Raw genomic sequence first — 23,684 nt, 5'->3', positions numbered from 1 at the left:
TTGTTCTGACCTAGAAGGACGTCAGCAGCCAGAAGATGCTCCATGACGCCGTCCAGGATGTTGGACTGAAACTCTTTCTGCTGAGTCCTCGTGGAGCGCTCCGGGGAGGCCTAGTACCAGAAAACACACACACTTAATGATAACGATAACAACAACAACAACAACAACAACAACAAGAACAATAATAACAATAATAATAATGATAAAATAGAAACTAGTCAAAAAAACAACCTGAAAATAAGCAGAAAACAAAGAAAAATTGGGAAAGTAAAAAAAACAACAAAAAAAACCCCAACAAAAAACAAACAAGAAAAATAAGCTGGAAAAAAAACCTGCAAAAATGTAGAATAATAATTTTAAAAATACTGCAGAATTATGATAAATATAGTTTAGCTGAAATGTTTTCCTGTGTTTTTGAAAATAATTTTCTAAATTACTACTACTTTCTTGCAAATTGCGCAAAAAGTTGCTCCTTGTCTTTCTCCGTGTTTTTAAGAGAAATCAAACCAATGTGCTTAAGGTTTGAAGGTTTAAATATTTGTTAAAGGAGTCAAGAGAGGAGACAAGAAAAATTATGCTGATCCAGGTTTCAAAGGGTTAAACTGATCGGGATTTATTTAGGTGGGACTTTTTTAAGGTGGCTAAAATACATTTTATTGCTGACATTATCCACAGAAGTACACTGCTTAGCTTTCATGTCAAACCTGCTTCTCCAAACTGAGCGTGTGCTGACTAACACCCCCACTTGAACTGTTCCTTTAAAACCAGTTTTAACCCTTTAAAATCTGGTTACGTCCTCACCTCCAGCAGCAGGTCAATGATGGGCGTCTGCTTGCTGGCCGGGGTCATGCAGAGGTTGTCCATGATCAGCACCCTCATGAAGTCAAAGACGTACTTTTTTGGCCGGGTGGTTCGTCAGCGACGTCTTGGAGCCCACGTTGCAATATTCAGACTGGCTGCGGTTCATACCCGAGTCCCCGCCGAAGGCTTTGAACTCCTCGGTAGGAGACCCCGCCTCGTCGTCCAAATCGCTCACCTGGAAGAGACGGATGGGAGTGAGAAAATTTATAAACAGGTTTAATTTTTTTTTGTTTTACAGGACAGCACTTCAGCAGGATACAGGATAAAATAATGTCATTGTTTAACAGAGGACCATAAAAACAGTTAAATTCATCCTGCTGCCTTTCTGTGTTTACTTTTCTTTCTTTTTTTCCACTTTTCTTTGTTTCTTTCTTTCTGCTTATTTTCTGGTGATTTTCTTATAACTTTTTACTAATTTCTGGCTAAGTTTTTGGACACATTTCTTGTTGTGTTTCTCATGCCCCTCTTCTCAAAGATATCAAGCCAGTTTGCTCATGATTCAAAGGGTTAACACAGACTTAGAGACCGTTTAGAAATGCATAATAATGGGGTTTTAAACATGCAATAAAAAAGATGTAATTAGAGAAATGTATCCTTTGAATGCCCTTATTTTTAAAACCTTTTCAAGATATTTTTTAACCAAATTTAAAACTCATGTTTCAACAAATCATCCGTTTCGTACTCAAGCACTGCAGCTTAGTATAAAGGTAAGCAGTAAATATGTGGTCCTGTGCAGAGGTAGGTTTTATGTAGGAATGTCATTATTAAAATATTATATTTTCCCAAGAGACAAGTGCAAATAGTAGTAGGTTAATAGTAGTTTCAGTTGTAGGTTTAAAAATTTTTAATTTTTAATATAAAATGTGACTTTGACACAGAAGAGCTTGACTCATTTTGACAAAAAGAAAGTAAAAGATGGATTAATTGAATTAGATCAAATGTTTGAGGCAATTAAAACCAAGAAATTCAAAATTAAGACTAAATGAAGACTAAAATTTGATTCTAAAACTTCTTACGGACCCGCAGACGCTGAATAGTTTTCATTCAGTCTTCATATCTCGAGGCAGTGGAAGTGCTTGTTTTCCAGTTTAAATCTCAGACTGGTTTGGAGGATCTAAATAAAGTGGAACTCGTTCAGCAGCACCGTGAGTAAGAGCGAGGCGCTTAGTTTTCCAACAAACACACAAACATTTAAATTCAAGGCTTTTCTTTAGTTTTTAATTCTGCAGTGCAGCCATCAAGCTCTTGCTGCTGCTTTTTGTGCATTCAGGCATTTTCTTTTGTTCACTAACAAGCAATTATCTTATTAAGTAAACTGTCTAAAAACACATTTTCCTCTGAGGAAAAACTGCAGTGTTTTGCACTTTGTTCTCAAAACTGCAGCAGTGACGATTACAGTGCCAGTAAAGGAGATTCCAAAGGGGCAATAAGTTTGAGTTTTTATTGCCCCATAAGAGAGAATCACAATATATCTGCAGCAGGTTGATAGAGTTACTGATCAATACCTGTGATTACTTGCTCTGCTGATGAGATTTTTTTTTGCTTTTAAGGCCAATTTTAGACCCATTCCGTCAGAGCAAAATCCCCAAACGTGCTCGAATTTAATGGAGGCGAGAGATTTGTGTAGAGGAAAAGTGAGGAGCTGCTTCTTGCTCTAGTCACCAGTGAAGGTCACAGATTTTTTTTATTGCTCCAGGAAATGAGCCTTACCATCTCAGAGTACGGCCTGATGTTGAAAGGGAAGACGGTCGCCGCCAGGGCGCAGAGGAACTCAGCGCTGTGCCACATGGGCGCCAGGTCGGGCACGTTGTGGTAGAGATACCGAAAGAACTGCATGAGGGTGACCGGGTACTCCCTCAGCCAGGAGCCCTCCTCCTCTGACTGCCACGGCTGAAAGAGACACACAAAAAAACAAATCGAGTGAATCACAGGGTGTCTACAGGTATCAGACACTTCAATTTAATGCTTTTTTAACGCTTTGTAAAATGGATCGACATCAGTTTTTTATTGGGCTGTGCTCTAACGCCATTAACAAGCTGTTTAACCCTTTGAAATTGGGGAAAATGGCAGTGAGCAACATGGCAAAAAAATGTCAAAAATTTGCAAGAAATAAGTCAAAGGTACAATAAACTAACCTGAAAATTACCATTATTTTTATTTTAAAAAGGAGAAATTAAAAAAAATGTTCAGAAAAATATGTGTTCCTATTTTTTAGAATTATATATATTGAAAACTATGTGACAAAAAAATGTATAAATTGTTTATTTTAAATTTTCAGCATATTCTTGAGGTCATTTTCTTGTTTGTTGTTGGTAAAGCAGATCACAATGACCTGAGAGATGAATGCGCGTGTGTCTTCATATTTCTTGCTCTGCTTTGTGATTTCTGTTAGATCAAAACGATGCACAATTAAAATGTGCTGGTAGCTTTTAATACTCTGCGCAGATCTTTGGTTTGATTCCTACCTTGTTTTTTTTGTTTTTGTTTTTTTACCTTCTTTTTGTTTTAAACATATTTTCAGGTGATTTTCTTGCAACTTTTTACTATTTTATTGCAAATATTTAGGCCATGTTGTGTTGTATTGCTAATTTTCCAGTGTTTTTAAAACACAATTTGGTCAGGTTTCAGAGGGTTAACTCATAAAGCTACATCACAGAGGTACTGTGGAAGTGCTTGTTTTCCAGTTAAAATCTCAGACTGGTTTGGAGGATCTAAATAAAGTGGAACTCGTTCAGCAGCAGCCTGCGCCGTGAGTGAGGCGCTTAGTTTCCCAGGGGGCCGAGTGAAGCTTCTCAGCGGCGAGCGCTGTGCGATCCACAGAGCGTGGACGAGTGAGGATAAAACCAGCATGTATGCCCAGTCATTTCTGATGGATTAATGGAGCTTAAAAGACACCTTCAAAGAATCCAGGCAGCAAACTGCTGAGAAATCCTACATTAAGAACTACTTAAAAAAAGGGCCGATGAACATGAGAAACCTCTGACACTGAGTTTTAAAAGGTAAAGTAAAAGTAATCTGCTTTTGGGAAAAGGTGTAGGATTTAATCAGTGAAATTATGAAATTATGGGTAAATATGTCTCTCTTAAACCTCAACTATGCTGCTGGAATATTAATCCTGAGAGAATTATGTCCTCGAGAATTAAACAGCATTTTTTCTGCACTTTGTGTGAAAGGAAAAAAGGATATCTGTGGATCTCTGATGGCTGAAAGAGGCAACTTGTTTAAGCCAAAAACACACTCCAGCCTTTAACAAGCTCTGACTTTCTAAAACTCTCCTTTTAACATTTCAGACTGGTGTAATTTAAAAAAAAAAGTTTTATCTTAAGTGTTTTTTTTTATTTATGGTTTTATATAATGATTTTATGATTTAAAAAAAACCTAATTTTTGTTTTAAACTGTTTTCAAATTTTATGCGGAATTTTTTTCGTGGCCTGTTTTTATTGTAAAGCACTTTAGCTTATTATTATTATTTGTTTTTTTTTTTATTATTATCATTATTACTATTGTTATTATGTATTTTTAGTAGGGATATTTTAATATTTTACAAGAAAGAAAAAAGTATTTACAGAATTGAATGTAGTATAAAACTGATTTTATCAGCTGTTCAAAAATTATTTCTTTCTTATTTTTTTTCCATGTTCTCATCCTGTACGGTGCGTCACAGGGGATGTCTGCCTTTGCCTTGATAATAATGCTCTTCTTAAAAAATGACAATAAAGATGGATATAAAAAGTAGCGTCCGATAGCCCCTGATCCTTCACGGTGTAGTGTGAGCGATGGTTCTCACCAGGTTGAGCATGCTGCGCAGCATGGCGAGCAGCAGGAACGCCGCCTCGGTGTACACGTTGTGGATGGAGCCCACGACGGTCCCGCTGGAGGCCGGTATGCCGAAGATAAACGTCCAGATGGAGTCCAGGTCAAACTGAGAGGACAAACAAAACACACACTGGGGTAATATACAGTCACATAAACACACTGTGTGTTGCTATTTATAGTGATGAATTGAGTTGTGTGTGTTATCCACCTATATTCTGACATCTGAAAACTGCTAATATCTGTATGCCAGGAATTTATTTTTCCATGTGGTCACAACTGATGGATTTCTACTGATTTGTTGTTAGTTATGCTGTTAAAAAAGACAAGACAAGAGCATGGACTAGAACTGAAGCCGTTTGACGGAAATGAAAAAATACTCAATTAGGGATAATTAATACTTAATTAGGGAAACTAGGAATAACAGACTGAGAACAAAGACAAAAAATGAATAATATTGCGTATTGTTAGAAGTAGAAAGAAGCTTGGGTATACTAACATGTACCTGCAGGCTGTCTGGCAGCTCGGTGACGGGCTGCTGCAGGAACAGCGCCATGAGCAGGAAGTAGAGCTCCGGCACGTTGGTGTGTTTGGGCAGCAGCGTCTGCAGCACGGGCAGTCCTGGGAAGTGGCACGCGTCCCGGTTGATCTCTCGCACCGTGGAGCGCCCACCGGCACTGCGGCCCACGTTGAAGCCTTGAAAGGAAAGTGGGGGAGTGAATGAATGATGAGAATATTGAAAGGAGGTAAAACAGGTGGCGTTAGCGCTTACGCCCTCTGACTAAGGCATCTACTGGGAACTCTGAGTACAGCTGCTGGGACAGGTTTATCAACCCAGGACGGAAATCCTCTAACTGAGCTAATTAGGCAGGATTTAAACTGGAAACGGAGCAAAATAACTTAAAAGATGAGGATTCAGTTGACAAACTCCAAATCTTAAAGAAACAGTTCACCCCAAAATCAGGATTACATATTTTTTCTTTCAGCTGTAGTGCTATTTATCAAGCTGTACTGTTTTGGTGTGAGTAACAGAGTGTTGGATATTTTGGCCATAGAGACATCTGCTTTCTCTCCAAAATAATGGAACTAGGTGGCACTTGGTTTATGGTGCTCAAAGCGCCAAAAACACATCTGAAAAACTCAACAGTAATGTCTCTTTCCAAAATCATGAACCGGTTACTGAAGGTAATCCACAGACCTTAATGTGAACAGTTTCAAGTAGGAACTATTTTCTCTCTATTATTGAGAACAAAAAGGAAAGAGCAAATGAGGCCAGTTTTAGCTTCTCTGCAATGGCCTCCTGTGACATTTAGATCTGATTTCAAGGTCCTGCTCCTCGTATACAAAACTCTAAATGGCCTCGGACCATGCTCCCTTGTCAATTTTATTTACCTTCACAAACACTGCAATCATCTGCTGCTGGTTTGCTGGAGTTAAAAATAAAATTGTAATGCAGCCTTTGTTAATTTCCCCCCTAAAGCTCTCTGGAAGACATTACCTATAGATATGAGAGAAGCCAGCTCATTGAAAATGTTTTCAAAGAAATCTAAAAATGTGTCTGTTCACTTCCTTTTTGAACACTTTAGACGGCTGTATTCTTATAAATTGTTTTATCTTAATTGTCTTTATGATTAATGGTTTTATCCATCTTTTTACGATTTTAAGCACTTACTACTTGTTTTAAACTGTTTTCAAATGTCTTTCTCTTTTACGCTGAATTGCCTTGCTGGCTGCTGCTTTTAATTATAAAGCATTTTGTGCTGCATTTCTTGTATGAAAGGTGGTAAATAAATAAAGTGTATTATTATTATCATTATTAATTATAGGAATATTTTATTATTTAACAAGAAAAAAAAGTATTATTATAATTACTGAACTAAACCTGCAAACTGTATCACTGTACAGAAGGAGGCTCATACTTTGACAGCTCGATGCTTGAACATTAATGCCGACACACCAAATCAATCTGGACTGATAAATAGCTCTACGGGTAAGAGGTAAAATATGTTCTTTGGATTTTTGAGTGGACTGTCCCTTTAACCAAACTAAGGGCTTCATCCTGATTGCACACACTCTGACAATGCTACAGCAGTGGTAGTTCTGTTAGGCCAAGTCACTACTCAGCGTGGTTTTCATAAGCGAGATCAGTGGCTCTCAACCTGGTAAAATGAGTTAAGAGAGAAAAAAATAACAATCTATAATACAAATCCTGTAAAGGTAAAATAAAATCATCATATCGAGGTGAAAATTCACAAAAATGCAAGTTTATACCTGCTTCGAACTGAGCAGGTTGAAAACCACTGAGCTCAGGAGGGACTACGCTCGCAGCAGCAGGGAATGCAGGGAGGCAAAAAATGAGAAGACGAACCCTTGGCTGTGCGGCGCACAAACTGCGCAGCTTTCTGTTTACTGAACGAAGGCCAACTCCGACGGAAAGCGTTGCCAGAGTGAGGAGAGGCGTCTGCTGAGCCATATTACAACATACAGTATACACACTGCACATTATTACTGCATGCGTCTGAGTCTTGTGGAAGGGAACATTTTTAAAACGTTTTGAGCCAATATCAAGCACACGTCCTTGCAAGACAATTGCCAAATATTCACTAAATCTGGATTTTGTCGTGAAGCCACCACGGGCTCGTGCACTCACCCAGCACCGTGCCGATCTTGTTGGTCAGGACGGAGTCGGTGTGGTCCAGCCAGCCTCCTCCGCACAGACCCTCTTTGAAGCGGTTGAGGATGGACTGATTGGAGAGCAGCACCACCAGGATCCACAGAGCCGCCGTGACCGTGCTCGAGTGAAGGTGCTCCTCCATGAACATCAAGAGCCAATCAAAGCCCAGCGTCCGCACCAGCTCCTCGCACGCCCTGCGGGTGGAAGACGGAGAACACACGGGGTAAAGTGATGGTCCAAAGCATTTTTACTTTTGATATACCGCCACGTGGTCGTACGCCTCCGTGCTCAGGTCATGTTATACCTACAGTTTACATCCGTGTCCGTGAAAACATGGACGCTTCACACACGACATCTCTACAGTCAGCACAGTTTCAAACTGGTTCTTGAGTTATGACCAAAAACATGCTGTATGAGGTCACTGTGACCTTGACCTTTGACCACCAGATTCTAATCAGTTCATTCTTGAGTCCAAGTGGACATTTGTGCCAAAATTTGAGGAAACTCCTTCAAGGCCATCTTCAGATATTGCATTTGTGAAAATGAGACTGATGCAAAGTCACCAAGACCTTGACCTTTGAAAACCAAATTTGTATCAGCTCATGATTGGGTCCAAGTCAATGTTTGTGTCAAATTTAAAGAAATTCCCCAAAGGTGTTCTTAAGTTATCGCTTTCACAAGAATGAGAAGATTGCAAGATCATCTTGACCTTGACCTTTGACCATCAATATAATCAGTTAATCCTTGGGTCTACTCAAATATTTGTGTCAAATTTGAGTAAATTCCCTCAAGGTGTTCTTGAGATATCAATAGGCCAGTCGGACAAAAAAACCAAAAACATAATGCCTCCGGCCAAGGCTGTTGCTGATGCGGAGGCATAAAAAAGCCTCACTTGTTAAAAATAATTATTTATTCACTTTAAAGTCTTTCTAAGATTGCGTTAAGTGTTAGCTTTTAAATAAATGGCTGCAGTGTGTTTAAAGTGTCTTGTAGAGCAGAAATTCTTGTTTATAGCAGCTTTCTTTTTTAGTGGTAAAATGCTTCAGGAAATTCACATTAGACTTAAACACATTTGACACTTTTTTTTGAATATTCACATTTTGCCCGAGGAAATTTGTTTTGGAGCTCAAAACTTTCAGGATAAGCAGATTCAGGAGGAGACTTCAGTCTTACTGGGCATTGACGGTGCACTTCTCTTTGGTGGTGAAGAGCAGCCTGAGCAGGTTGTCCAGCAGTCTGTTTCTCAGCAGGATGAGGTTGGCTGACAACAGCCCGCCGAAGTCATCGTCATTGCCTGGAGACAAAAAAAATCATAAATTCAGTCAGGCTAGAACATAGAGTTATCTATTCTACAACCTGCTTTTGTATTAACCAGTATAAACAAGAATGTTTTTGTATTTAATTCACTGTTACCTCCATCAATCTTCTCCTCATTATTGATTTCCATGACGACAAACTTCTCACAAACAGCAAATGTGGGAAGAGTTGAGGAGATGAACTGGCCAAACCTGTGAGGGGGAAAAAACAAAAAGGAAAGATTTCTCATGTTTTATGTTTTTGCTGTGTGTTCTCACTTCCTGGCATCAAGCAAATGCAATATGTACAACAATCAGGGTTCAACATTGTTTTTTTCTGTGTACACACTCTGACGAGTGACACAGAAAATGGGGAGAAAACAAAGAAACGTACATGAAGGCAAATAAAACGTCACACATCGACTGATATTAGAGCTGCATTACTGGTGAGCTCCAGAAAATAAATTTACCTTTATGTTACATTAAATAGAAAGTGGAAGTCTTCTGTAACTACTGAATTCCATGACTTTTCCATAACTTTTAATGATTTTTACAAATACCAGGAAATTTCCAGGCCTAGAAAATGTGATTGTGCAATTATTTGACTTTTCCAGGATTTCCATGATTGTGGGAACCCTGAACAATTTTTTTGTACCAAGTTAGACACACGTCGAACTAAATATCACGTGCACAGCTTAAAATGTACATGCACTGTCGTGTGCATGTGTTACTGTCCACCACTTTCATGACATGAGCAAATTGACTGGATTTCTTTTGATAAATATTGGTGGGGTGAGCAGCTTAACAATATACTGCCGAAAATATCAACTAAGGAATTAGTAAAAAGAAAATTACCTGAAAGTAAGCAAAAAAGAAAAGAAAAAAAAAGTTGAGTAAAAAAAAATAAATAAATAAAAATAAAAAAACAAAAAGAGCTGAAGAAAGTGCTGTAACATAATCTTCAAAATACACAATTAATAGAATTATAAACATTTCTTTGGACTTTTTTTCCTTCTTTTTTCCATCATATGCAATAATCCCCCGTTTCAGGTCATTTCCTTGTCACTTTTTACTTATATGTTGCAGTTTGCAGGATATTTCCTGCTGTGTTGCTCATCGTTTTTTTCCCATATTTTTGAAAGATATCAAACCAACTTTCTCAGGTTTCAGCAGTTTAAATGCTTGTGAAAGGTGTCTAAAAGCAGCAATGAAAAACTACTGTAAATCCAGGTGTTAAAGGGTTAACAGACTCCATTCTTTCTTTATCCTGCGTGGGTTAGATGCACAACAAGTTAATTTCTTGAGGACGTCTGAGTGTGTGTTTACCTGAGCAGATCGTACTGGTTGGGGAAGCCCTGCAGCAGCAGACTGAGCACGTTGCAGATGGCGGCGACGGTCGGCTGGGACAGCGAGGTGTCTCTGAGCGTCAGCAGCAGTCTGGGAATCAGCTGAAACTCCCGCAGAAGTTTGGCGTTTTTAGCCGCCTCGCTGTTCAATACAGAGAGTGGTACACACAGTTAGATCACAGTTTAGCTTCTCTGCTGAAATGCAAATGATAATTAACGCACTAGGCTGTGATTTAACTTTATTTAAACAAATATTTGATTAAGTTATGAAGCAATTCATTGATGTGATTTATGATTATGAGTCATTATCACTGATTTTGCCTGGAATTAAAAGTAAAATAATGTAACAATTATTGCAAATATGATTTAAAAAGAGCATACATTTTTAAAAAAAAGGATAAATATTTTTTAAAAAATTGCAAAAAATACACTTAATAAATACGTGTCACAACATTATATTGATTAAATTAAATATGGTATGAGATGATAAAACAATGTTCCCATTTAACAGTTTGATTGAAGTCAAGTGATTTTTATGTAAGACACAGATCAGTTGATGCACCTGACATGATTTATGTTATTCAAGTAACATAACATTCATCTAACTAACATGATTTCTTTTTCTTTGAGGTTTAAAACCTAACACTCGTACTATCGATCATCATTTCAATAAATTAAGTTAAAATGAGTGGAGTTGCCTCGCGTGCTCTGTGGTTAATCTATGCTGGGTCGTGTTCAGGCATTGAGGCTGAAACCCGCCAGACGCTCGACAATGCCAGATTACTTTTGTAATAAAATAATGTAATCATCATTCACTTTTTTTTCATCAGGGAACAAAAAGTTTTGACACTTGCCTGGATTCCGTCAGCAGCTCGATGAAATGCTCAAACAGAGACAGATGGAGCTCGTAGGGAGCGTGGAGCCAAACCTGAGGAGCAGAAGGAGCAGACTGAGACCTCTGCGGCACAAGTTGTGTTTGGCAACGCAAACTACTGGCAGAGAGAGGTGACATCTTGGCACAGAGCGGCCCGGTTTTCTAAAAGGTTCAACAGCCGCGTGAGAAACTTTTTTTCATGTTCGGTCACAGCAGCTGGCACATCCAAAATTATACCAGTGTCATCTGCCAGATCGGCGCTTATAGCTGCCACAATGGTTTTTTGAAGTACTGGAGTGCAATTATGCTGTCGGATCTAATCAGTCTGATGAAGAGTGCTTTGCTTCATTTGCATTTTAAATGCATTTACTGGCATCGTGGATCAATCTGCCCCCCGAGCCCTCACCTCGAAGTCACAGAGCAGGTCCTGGAAGGCGGTGGAGTTGGGAATGATGGAGGTCTCGTGGCCGCTGTCGACTGTTCCCACCAGAGAGAAGGTGAGGTGGAGGATGTGGCTGTTCAGCAGCGAGCGCTTCTTCTTCAGCAGCATAGCCAGCAGCTGTGAGAGACGGACAACAGCACAAACATCTCAACCAGCATATTCTGATGCTTTTTTTATGTCACGTTTCTTTTTTATCATTGTGAAAATAAAAATAACTATTTGCTTTCAGTTTGTGATAGTGCAGTTCAGAAAATGAGCAGTGGTACGTTTTGAGATCATAGCCTTGGTGGCATGAAACTAAAGAACTGAGAGATGAAATAGATGTTTTTTTGCTTTAACTCATCAATGAAATCAGTCATGCAAAGTCTAGAATGACACCATCTATGTTCAGACGGGTTCCTTATAAACCTCGCTTTTATTCTGCAATTCTACCACCAGCTTCAATCTCCTGCAAAAATGAAGACTTGATTTATGGCATAAATAAAGTGCGTCAACTATTGCGCAACCAAAACAGAAAGAGGACAGTGTTTTATTTTCCCCAACAGCTATCGGTAGCTATTCTTATTTATCAGTGAATTTTTGTGCAGTTACTTTCCGCAGCAGCAGAGATGGTGGACAGTGGAACAAAATAAATTAACTGTGGAAAACAAAATGCATCGTGTCCTGTGTTGTTGGTAGTTGCTTGGCCCTGAGGAAAACAGAAAGCGTTCCAGTTGTCTTTGGAACAGCGGAGACGATAATAATACCACATGAAACACAAGGGGGTGGGGAAGTTAAAAAGTTGTCTGTTTACACTTTAAAGTAGAAGACATACGAATTAAAAAACAAAAAAAAATGAGGCAATCTTAAACTGAATATGCATTCCAAAACCAACATAAATAAATAAATAAATAAAATCAAAAAGGTGTAATTCTCAATGCTAAAATTAAAAAAAAAAAGTAACCCGAATAAAAACACCGGATGTAAAAAATAAGTTTGACAATTGAATAGCCTGGAATATAAAAGCCTGAAAAAAATCTTGTCACTTATGAAACCCCAAAGTGATCACACAATATCTGAATTCACCAACTAATGAGTTTTTGTTTTGTGCAGGTAAAATCCCGAAGATGAGATTTTGTCATGTGACCGCTGTTAAACTGCGCTCTTGTATCTAACCTGGTAGCCTTTGATGCGCTCCATCTCCTTACTGGCCAGCGGGTTGCTTTTAACAACACACACCAGAGCTTTGACGGCAGCGTACAGCCCCTCCACATCTGACGCCATGGCAACCAGCCCCAGGATGGCTGCAGCCCCGCCCACATACTGCAGGTTGGTGGCCACTGGTTTGGCCACGAAGGCACGAACACCTGAAGGAGTAAAAGTAAGATGAGTTATGTTTTCCTTTAGTAACACTAAAGTATAAATATGAATATTTCAAATTCAAAGAAGAAAGTGATTTCTTCTGATATTATGGGATATTTTGTAGTTTACCTAAATATCCAATGACAGCAGCTCCGATGGTGCGCGCTGGTCCATTGAGGTGGCCGGCGGCATTATGAATGAGCTTGACTGGAGTGGCGTTTTCATGAGAGGACACGGTGAGCTACGGAGGCAGAGAGAAGAGTTCAGTAAAAATATCCAAACCAAAAAACACACAGAGTTTATGTTTATGTCACCATTCTGCATGATGCTCTCGTGTTTAATTTAGCCCATGTAGTCTTTGCTTGTAGATTATTCTGTTTTATTGTTTATAACTGCTTGCTGTGGCTGCGGTCGTTTCAGGGGCTTTAAAATTTAGTGCTGAAAGCTGCAGTCTTGCATCAACGCTTGAACTTTCTAAAGGGCTTTTTTATTCAGCCTGTTAGAATGAAAAATGGGACCAATTTTAAAGTCAAGTGAAAAAGAGGCACCACACTCTGTTGCTCTTTAGAAAGTTACCGTATATATGGAGCTCTATTTATTTCATTTCAACATGACGGCCAATTTAGGGGGGGAAAAAGGTGTGAAAAACACTTTTTAAATGCAATTTTTCTTGTTTTAATGAGAAAGTGGTGATAAACGTAGTCTGTTTCTGTGTTAAAAACACTAATGTATTCTCTTAACTGCTGGCACTATAAACCGCTATCTTCCCATTCTCCAACAGGTCCCTGCGGCGGCAGAAATGCTGCCTCAGCACTTTTTTTGCCGCTTGCGTGCTGTGAGTCGCCATGGGCCGAGGCTTAGCAGGGAGAGCGGAGCAGGCTGGGAAATAACTTGACAGGTGGGGACAGAGATAAGGACGGAGGAGGGAGCTCAAACACACACAGAATAGGACAGCGTGTTAGTAACTGTAAATGCGTATAAATGTGTGAACATCGATGCACCGAGATTGACTGCATATTATCTGTCGAAGAGTGAGTTTGACCTTTGCACGCCACGGTGCGCCTGCGTCAACTTCTGTGTGTGTGTGTGTGTGTGTGTGTGTGTGTGTGTGTGTAAACATTTATACAGAGTGATGGAAAGAAACCTCCAAAGAATCTTTTATAAGTGTATACATTTATTATTTACGATATAATCTTTCTCCTCTGCAAACTTTGCAATTTTGCTAAAGGTCTGAGCTGAAGACGTCGCTGCACTCTGCACGGGGAGGAAAGTTTCTTTTTTCAGGCCGTTACATCAGTCAGATATGATGTAATGTTAGTCAGTGAGCTCAACGCTCAGTCAGACCCCAGCTTTCTCCCACAGGACGCTCACTCAGTGAAACTTCGGAAAAAGGAAATCTGCTGCTGGAAGAAAGTGTTCAAAACATTTAAAACCAAAAGCTACATTTTTTTTTGCACTTTTGAAAAAGAATAATCTAACAGTTTGTTTCAAATGTCATTTAGTCAGATGAAATTTAGGTTGGGCTGCACAATATGAAGAAAATATGCCACAACAATGTTGAATGTCATGACTTCACATGCAGTTAATAAGCAGATATTAAAGCATACTCAGATCTGCACTTCTGCTGCTCTCAGTATAAAGCTAGAAAACAACGTGAACAAGTGAACAAACTTAACACTGAACGGTACATAGTTCCACAAATTAAGAAAAAGAACAACGGTTTTATTTTAAAATGCAGTTTTCTACTCTGTGTACTGTGTCTGTCACGCAAGTTGACATCAAAATGATGATAAAAACAAGATATTGTTGCACTGTGCATCCCTAATGTGTGGATTCTTAATAAAATCTGTACTGTGTGTATGACAATAAAGACAGATGAATTATTATTTCAAAAGCAGCTCTTAGTAGTGAGCAAAGGTTTCACAGATAATTATTTTGGAAACATCTGTTCTCAATTTTTATTATCAACAGAGTGTGCACAGGGATGAGACACTCAGCTGAAATGCTTTTCAAGACCATTTCAAGATCCATTTTAACCAAATTTAAGACTATTTTTGGGACAAGTCAGATCTTTCTTTTTAAAGCATTTAAGCATACAGGTAAGTTGTGTATGTGGGCTCATGCAGAGGTAGGTTGAATGTTGCGATATGGTTATTAGAGTCAGTGAGGTTAATCTACATTTTGCCAACAGATTAATGATGTATAAAGTCAAAAGGTATAAAGTCAAAAGACAGCACTAATTTCAGTGGTAAGATTTGTAACACCTGAAATGCAGAGGATCAGTCAGGAGAATAATATGGACAAAAATAAATTAAAAGACAGATAAACAAAATTTCATAAAATGTTGAACTTTTAGACTGTTCAATGAAGGTCTAATATCTATAAATCTGAATTTAAGACATTTTTAGACTTTTTAAGGACCTACATGCGCCCGGTTGCTCTCTGTCTCACTTTCTTCAGTCTTAATGTTTTGACATTTTCAAAAATGTGCATTTTAAGATTCTGCTTCGATAAATGCAGAGCCAACATGGTGACATTCATGGTATCGATCAGAGGTATGACCGACCTGTTTGGCGATGGCTTTGCTGTCCAGTTTGTTGTAGACTTTCCTGATCTTGGCCACAGTGAGAGTGGAGACAGACAGCGCGTAGAGACTGAAGGACACCTTCTCCTCAGGTACGAGCGCCACCGCGGAGGCAGGTGCTACCTCTGTCTTTGAGTCCTTACCTGGAACAAGAGAAGGTATTAAGATAAAGACAGCATTAAAACACTATCAGAGACGAGTGAGGAAAAGGGATAAAAATATGGGAAGTAAGGAGAGGTTAGGAAAGAGATGGAGGAGATGGCAGACTCACAGGGCAGGTAGACGGCCTGAAAGCTGCCTACGTAGTTGGGTCCCAGTTCATAGATGGCGGCGACGCTGGTGGCAGGGAGCACCTCCTCCAGGAAGTGGCTGGGCCCCAGGCGCCACACCAGGCTGGAGAGCTGGCGCTGCGCAGGCGGCGTCCCCACGTACCCATAAACGGTGCTCAGCACAGGAGGGTTGGTGGAGCCGGAGCCGCCAGGCGCACTGTGGACGTAGTGGAGCTGGAGGAAAAGGGAAATTACAGATGAGTGACTTCTGTTAGGATGAATAACGTTTAGAAATCTGACCTGAGTGCACGCAGAGACTGAGCTGGAGCTCTCAGCCGCACAGTTAGTCATCTGGTTACCATCACACCATCTCATAATCGTTCTGACAACAATTCAGCCTCTGGGGCCCACAGCCAATATGTGGTGCATAACAGTGTAGGAACAACAGATATCTGGGCCAAGACTTCCTCTTCCCTGAGCCGGTCACTGTTTACAGACTGATGAGCAACGCGAGACGCGAGAATGGAGGTAAGATTTTACGGATCACTTTTAAAGCTCGTCTGGGTCCGGCCCAAAGCTACCTAACAGAAATGTTGACCCCATATAAAGCGGTTTGTAGCTGTAGATCCTCGGGTGAGGCCCTTCTGGCAGTTCCAAAGTTGGGGCCTAAATCTAAATGTAATTTTGCCATCAGGGCCCCTCAGCTTAGGAACAACATGCCTGCGGAGATAAGGCTTGCAGAATCAGTGACTATTTTTTAATCACTTTTTAAAACCCATTTTATCGAGTGGCCTTCAGGTAATGTCCTCTTTCTATTTCTTCTTTTTTTTATTTTACCTATTTTATTTATGTTTTTTTAATATAATTTCCTTTTATTTGCAGTGTTTTGCTTTTATTTGCTTCGGTTAAACACATTTTTGGATGCAAATTCTAAAATAAATTGCTGAAACATAAGAATGTAGGCATACACTTTTTCAGCTTTGGAGATGGACGTGGATGATTATCTACCAAAGATTACTATAAGAATTCATTTTGTTCAAACAAAATTGCATGACTTTACCAAAACTTTTAACTTTTTTTTACTAATTTCATAATTTTCCCAGACCTGGAAAATGAGATTGAGAAATTACATGACTTTTTCAAGGTTTTCCATGAGTGTGATATTACAGCTATCATCAATACGTGGATATTGCGACACCCCTTATGCACAACAGTGGTTAATGTAGAGCACTGATAGTCAGTTAAGATTCAACTGCAGACAAAAAATACTGTTACTGTTCACTTCAAGAGATGTGTAAATCTATGTTGAGCTTTAATGAGCAGCAGCATTATGAAGAACAGAGTGAGAAAGCTGCACAATGTATCGTGTTCATTATTCACAAATCATCAGTTTGAGGGCAGGTTGATGAGCAACTAATAGAAGCTGCTGTTATTTTTGTTGCTACTGAGTATTTTCTTTTCAAATTTGGCCATGAAGAGCACCGAGTGATCCTCAGAGACTGAATTATAAAAAAAAAACCCAATGTCCTTCACAGGCACCCATTCTCAGAGGGCAAAAAACCACAAGCACTAACACTAACATGCAAACAGACTCATAAGATTCACGTGAGCTGCTTGTTGTTTCCTGTATGACGACCTCAGCAGGAAATGAAGCCGTCGTTATCAGCAGCTCGGAAAGGAAGCTGAGACTTGTGGTCTGCCGAGCTGTTTCCCTGCTCTGCTCTCTAATCTCAGGGGGATCTAAAGTCACGAAAACCGCAAGCCACATCACAGCACGCTGGCTGCTGAGCTGCAGGGCGACCGTGTAAAGCCTGATTTATATAAACATATACCTGTGCGTCTTTGTTATTAAAACAGTGGTCAGTTTTTGGAGAATTTTGGGCTTATTGTTCCATATTAGCATTTCCCATCAGAGCAGGATGAACAAAGGTTTCACAGCAGAAAACAGTGATTCAGTTAGCGGAGAGCTGATTTTATTACCTCTAACATCATCACTGTGTCATCCAGTGACTCTACACACACACTCAGCTGCTTCATATACAGGCCATCTGAACGACAGAAATGAAATCTACAACCCTTTTAATAAATCGCTGAACATTTCAGTTATTTATTGAGCAAAAATACAAAATCTTCTTTATTTTCAAATTCCCAAATGTGATGATTTGCTGCTTATATACTGGGTTCTGACACATTTTCATGGACAAAGCTTCACAACTTTTTCATGATTTTTCGTTTTTTTTTTGCACAGTATTATTTAAACATATCAGTTCCAAACTCTATTCACACATAATTCAAGTTACCTGACACACATGAAATAAGAGACGCGACGAGGGGAGAAAATAAGAAACGTACGCGATCATGTATCAGCGCATTATAGAGCTATGCTAAGTTAAATGTTGCAGAAAATATTTTTGCTGGTACATTACATGGAAGGTTTTCTGCTGAGGATTATTGTAACGTCATTACATGGAATGAAATTCCGAGACTTTTCCAAAACTTTCAAGGATTTCACATATTCCATTACTTTTTTCTTGATGATTGTGAAACTATGACTTTTTTCAAGAACCTGAAAATCTGACTTCATGACACAGAGAAGAGGCAAAGATGCAAATCAGCATATTCTGAACGTAAGCATCGATTGGGAGTTGCGCTGAAACGACAAGCCGAGTAATCACTTGGTCAATCGACAGAAAATTAAAGTACAACAATATTGATGATCAGGTAATCATATATCATTTATATCATATTCATTTATCGAGCAATTTGAAAATGTGACAATTTGCTGCTTTTCTCTGTTTTATTTTCATTGTAGTGTTGATATCTTTGGGGTGTGGACACATTTGAAAGCACATCTTGTGGGTTTTAGTACTCTGCAATGAGCTCCTTTCATTTTGTTTAAATACTATAAAAATAATCTATAGATAAATATAGATAATCATAACTTGCAGCCCCGATTTGGGAATCTATTAACAGCACAAAACTGTCCATAGATGATATATTGAAGAGATAAATTCTCTGTCCAGCAAACTGCTGAGGGAGACTGTTTTTGTGCATGTGTGACGTCACTCAGTGTGTATCTTTACCTTGACGGTGTTGATGAGCTGGCCGTCGATGTACAGCGTGGCCATGCTGTTCTTCAGCATGCCTTTGCTCATGACCAGCACCAGGTGGTGCCACTGGCCCTCCGCGATCAGCTCGCCGCAGCGGAAACGAGCACAGCAGGGCAGGATCTCATAGAAGGAGGCTTCTTCGCTCGACTCATCCGCTGCTTGGGGGGGGGGGGGTCAGTATTGATGAGTCAGAGGGAGAGGACGGACATTAAAACATGACCTCTGGGTGACTGACGGAAATCCCACAAGGGACGGCTTCATAAAGTAGATTAGATATGCAGATCTGCCCTCGACCCACCACACATTAACATGACTGTACTTTCAAAAATATAAACTTATAAACACAACATATAAACACTTTCTACTTTTAAATACATAATTAGATGAGTAATTCCTCGGCTGTGAACATGCATGCATAATATTCTATCATCAGTGATGTTTACAGAAACAGAAGCAGGTTTAACGCTGCACTCCGGTGTGTTTTAGCATTTTCTGAGTCGTGTCCTGACATTCGCTGCGTTTACATTCACACTTTTTCTCAATCTCATTGAATTTCAGGTTATCTGTTTACATGGGATATCCCAGAATACAATCTGGTGTTAACGTGCACGGACGCATGTACACAGAGCAGCTGTGTGCATAATGATGAATATAGTGACTTGACAGGGCTGCCAACTCTCACACTGACCATGAGACACACGCAACTGACACTTTTCACACACTCTCACGCCACAAGTGCATCTGCTCGCAGTGAAAAATAAATAACGGATAACTTCTGACAGCGCCCTGTCCCTCTCCTGTCACGCACCGGGGGGGAAAGAGCCAGTTACTATGGTAACAGGGCTAACATCCAAAATGGATATTTATCGTCTGTTCAGCGCAGCAGTTTCTATTGTTTTGATGCTGTTAATCTAGCGACAGCGTGATGCCCACGTACTTCTATTAAAGGCATGAAGAGGTGAAGAGGGCGAGCGTGCGCAGAAAGAAGGCAGCCGCAGAAGAATCAGCTTCATATTTTACATGATGCAAATTTTCTTTTGATCGGCTTATGAAAAAGTTTAAACTCCCCTTCTGCAACTGATTGAAATTTGAATCAGTTTGGGCCTTTATGATCATGTTTCATCTGTCTGGGCTTTTAAATCTAATTTAATCAGATTAGTAAGCATCATGTAAACGTGCCTAAAGCCGGTGCCTCTTCAGCTTTTGGCTTTTCAACCTGCAGAGCCAGCGCCACCCGCCCGACTCCAGCTGGAGATGTGCTGGGAGACGAGCAAGAAGCAAGTTTACATCTGTCCACAAGCTCTCTTAGCTTTTCTAGTAATAAAATAATAAATAAACAACTGTTAGCTACCACAAACCTATAAACGCAAGCAGAACAGCTGTAATGAAACCTGCTTAATCAGTTCCAAAGTGAGCATGTAAACGCAGCTAATATCTCCCAAAATGTGAGCCACAGGCTTATATTTTATGTGTGACTATTAACCACACCCCCTTCTCTATTTGAGACAGGACGATAAAAAAAAAAAAAGAAAAAGGAAGCAACACTGGCTGCAGGTGCACTTTAAAACTGACAGTATGCACCAGACCATTTAACCCTTACACTAAGAAAATTAAAACTATAGAATATGTTAATAAAATGCAGTAATTTCTTAAAAAGAAATCTGAAAAATAAATGTGACTTCACACAATAAACATGTTAAAAAAATTAGATACAAATAAAAAAGAATCTAGGAAAGAAAATTTGTATAAATTAAGGTAAAAAAAAAAGAAATTGTCAAAGGTATATAATAAAAATCATAAAATGAAAGTTCTTTCATAAAATAAACAAATAAACAAACAAAAAAATACATATAAAAAATAAACAAATAAAAGTAATAATGAATATAGTTACAAAATCTGTTTAAAATAAAAGAAAATAATGGAATTAAATAGAATTACAGTATAATGAAAAAACTAAAATGCATTGTATAAAAAAATCTGTATAAAATGAAACAGGGTTTTGCAGAATTTGTAGTAAAGGAATGTCAACCGTACAGTTGCAATGCCTGTTAAAGGGTTAAAAGCCATACTGTATTTGTAGGTCAGGTTTGCACAAACATACTAAATATTTTAATGGCTCACAGTTATGTGCTCATGTTGACTTCATTCACAGCAGGGTCACCATTGTGGCCCATTCCAAAACCAAACTGAGCTCATTTTTTATTCATTTTTACTTTGCTTATTATCTGGACTCCATCTGAAGCTGTAAATGAAGCAGCTTGTTGTATGTTCGTGCTGTACTCACAGTAAGTCTGCAGCAGCTCCTCCTTGGTGGAGACGGTGAGCGAGCGGTCTTTGGCAGACAGCACCACCGCCAGGCAGACGTAGTGCTGCTCCGAGGACGTGGCCCGACGGACGACGGTCAGCAGCCGCACCGGGTGAGCCTGAGGAGCTGAGCTGAAACGCTCCACGCAGAACCAGGTGGAGTAACTCAGGCCTGACGGAGGAGGGAACAAACGCTCTCCTGATGGGGAAAAAGAGGAAGAAAATGTTGATCTTTGATTTTAAAAACTATGTAAACTGACACAAGAGAGGGGGTTTGAAACAATACATGTACATCTTGATACTGCAACACTGAACTGTGTAAAATACGTCACACACATTCTTGCCTTCAGGACTGCTGGATTGTACGCCATATTGGGTTTCTATCATTTTTGCTCGTGAGAAATTTTCATTTATTTACTGCGTGCCACAAAGATAATGTCATTTCTGGACAGACTGCATGTTTACTTTTGTTTTCTTGTTTTCAGCTACTTGATATTACATCCAAAGTGGAGCTGGAGAGGTCTACAGTTTCTACAGCTCTGGAAAAACGAGGAATGTAAATTTTATTCATGCATACAGCTGCTTGGCTTTATTAATGCAAACTTTGTTCTTGAATGTTGTGTTTACACTTTTCTTTTGAGGCGAAACGTCAGTAAACCCCTGTGTCGTCTTATCTCACCTCTACAAATTCTTTTTTTTTCCAGCCATTCTTTGTCTGGCTTATCGCTGTATTTTGCACAAGGTTGTAATCACTTAAGTTCAGTGTATTATCTCTGGCGGATAAACCAAACTAAATTATGTCAGTATTTATAAAAGATAGCTTCTCGTCAGATAAACCGCAGAGCAGCACATTGATGGATGGATTTAGAAAAAGGATTGCAAGGCTTTTGTGGCTACTAAATCTGCACAAATAAGACAGAAAAAGGGAATGCAATCCTCAAAGCATCTGCAAAGTAATAGCATTAATATTAATATCAATAATAATAATAAAACTACTTTGCATGGAGTATATTGAAAACAATTAATGTTGTGGGTTTTTGCCATCAAGACGGAAACCTGGAATCTAAAGGTTTAAAGTTCAGAAAATAATTATTTTTTGTAGTTATGATTAGGACTGATGTTGGCCAAAAAAATAAAGTCAGTGAATGTAGAAAATCATATTAATGTGTAATATTTTCTACAGCCTGATTTGGAATAGCGCATTTTGTGTGCAGAGCTGTAGCAGTATGGGTATCTGACACTGTACAAAAAATACAAAAATAAAAAACATATCAGCATCATGACAAAAGCCTGACATTTAAAGGGTGAAAATACTAAAAATTATGAACATTTCATTTTTATGATTAGGATTAAAATCTGAACTCAATGAAAAATTATATATATATCTTTTCTTAACTTTTTATTTATTCAACATAAAAAGTAGAAGATAATATTAATGTTTAATATTTTTTAAAAGTTTGATTTTGAAAAGTGCATTTTGTGTGCAGAGCAATACAAGTGTGTGTTATATTAATATTACGGCTTTAAAAGAGAGAACTGTGCATCACCATGGGAAAGTATTTTAATATCAGAGTGGGATTTAACCACCAACCAACAGCCAGTTTCATATTTGTCACTTTGGCAGCCAGTTTGTCAGACAACAAGCTGTTAGTTGGCAAAATAACTTTTTTCTTGCCTCTGTGGTTTTCACACGTTGCTTCATTGTTTCAGAAATGATTGAGGTCTAAAAAAATATTTCCGAAAGAGTAAGAACAGATTGTGTTTGAAGCCTGCTGCACATCCCACCTGTTGTTAATCTTTACTGACTGAAACACACACACATGAAACACATTATCTCCATCTTTACACACTTTTTTCCTCTGCACACCTCACTCACTATACAACTCCAGCTTGTTGTTGTATTTGTGCACCTTCTTCATCATCACCGCCTTGTGTTTTCTCCAGTTCACTGTCTTCATTCTCACTTTTTCTTCTTCTTGGGGCTTTTTTTTTAAAAAACTTCTCTAGATTTATTTTTTCGTCTCATCCACAAAGATGTTTTCTGTTTTCATCATCTGTGTACGTGAAAGAAAAACTACAACAATGAAAAAAAACCCCAAAACAACCCAAACAGACCTGAAGGCAGAGATAAAATGAATCTGTGACGCTCTGGTTGATTTTCTGATCTGTAGCTTCATATAGTATTTATGAAGCACAGCCAGACTCCTCCTCCTCCTCTCCTCTCCTCTCCTCTTGCTCCTTCTCTCCTAGTTTCTTCTCTCTTTTGTCCTTCTCTTCTCTTTTGTATCCTTGTCTCCTCACCTCTCCTCATTTCTGCTCTTCTCTTTCTCCTCACTTTCTTCTCCTCCATCTGTATCTTCCTTTCCCTTCCTGTTTTTCCTTTCCTCTATCCTTGTCTTGTCTCCTCTCCTATTTTTTCTCTATCCCCTTGTTCTGTCCCGTATCCTACTCTCCTCTCCTGCTTTCCTCTATCCTTGTTTCCTATCTCCTCTCCTCTCTACTTCTACCCTTCTGATCTCCCTTCTCTCCTTTTGTCCTCTGTCACCTCCTTTTCCTTTTCCTTTCCTTTCCTCCCCTTCTGTCCTCTGTCACCTCTATTTCTTTTCCTTTCCTCTGTCCTCTCCTCCCCTCTATTAATTGACCCTCCTCTCCTCTCCTCCTCATACACTGCTATCATTTCTCCATCTGTTTACTTCTTCATCTGCTCCCTCTGCACTCCTCCACCCCACGCTCTCCTCCTCTTGTCTTCTCCAGCCAGTCAAACTATTTAT

General features: G+C 39.2%; 1 protein-coding gene across 1 annotated transcript in view; it reads right to left on the bottom strand.

The window, feature by feature from the left end:
* wdfy3 (WD repeat and FYVE domain containing 3) overlaps positions 1-23,684 on the bottom strand; it is a 125,606-nt gene that overhangs the window by 33,805 nt on the left and 68,117 nt on the right. The window contains 18 exon segments of the mRNA XM_042488045.1: positions 11-110; positions 802-900; positions 902-1,036; positions 2,572-2,751; positions 4,649-4,783; positions 5,180-5,370; positions 7,325-7,542; positions 8,522-8,642; positions 8,762-8,856; positions 9,970-10,131; positions 10,844-10,917; positions 11,270-11,422; positions 12,461-12,651; positions 12,776-12,887; positions 15,213-15,373; positions 15,502-15,733; positions 18,583-18,767; positions 20,894-21,112. Of these exon segments, the coding sequence (XP_042343979.1) occupies positions 11-110; positions 802-900; positions 902-1,036; positions 2,572-2,751; positions 4,649-4,783; positions 5,180-5,370; positions 7,325-7,542; positions 8,522-8,642; positions 8,762-8,856; positions 9,970-10,131; positions 10,844-10,917; positions 11,270-11,422; positions 12,461-12,651; positions 12,776-12,887; positions 15,213-15,373; positions 15,502-15,733; positions 18,583-18,767; positions 20,894-21,112 (2,763 nt within the window).

This window comes from Plectropomus leopardus, chromosome 6 (assembly GCF_008729295.1).
Source record: "Plectropomus leopardus isolate mb chromosome 6, YSFRI_Pleo_2.0, whole genome shotgun sequence".
In the NCBI taxonomy this organism is placed as follows: Eukaryota; Metazoa; Chordata; class Actinopteri; order Perciformes; family Serranidae; genus Plectropomus; species Plectropomus leopardus.
The sequence above is the reverse complement of the archived record's forward strand: the minus strand, read 5'-3'. Positions and strand labels throughout refer to the sequence as shown.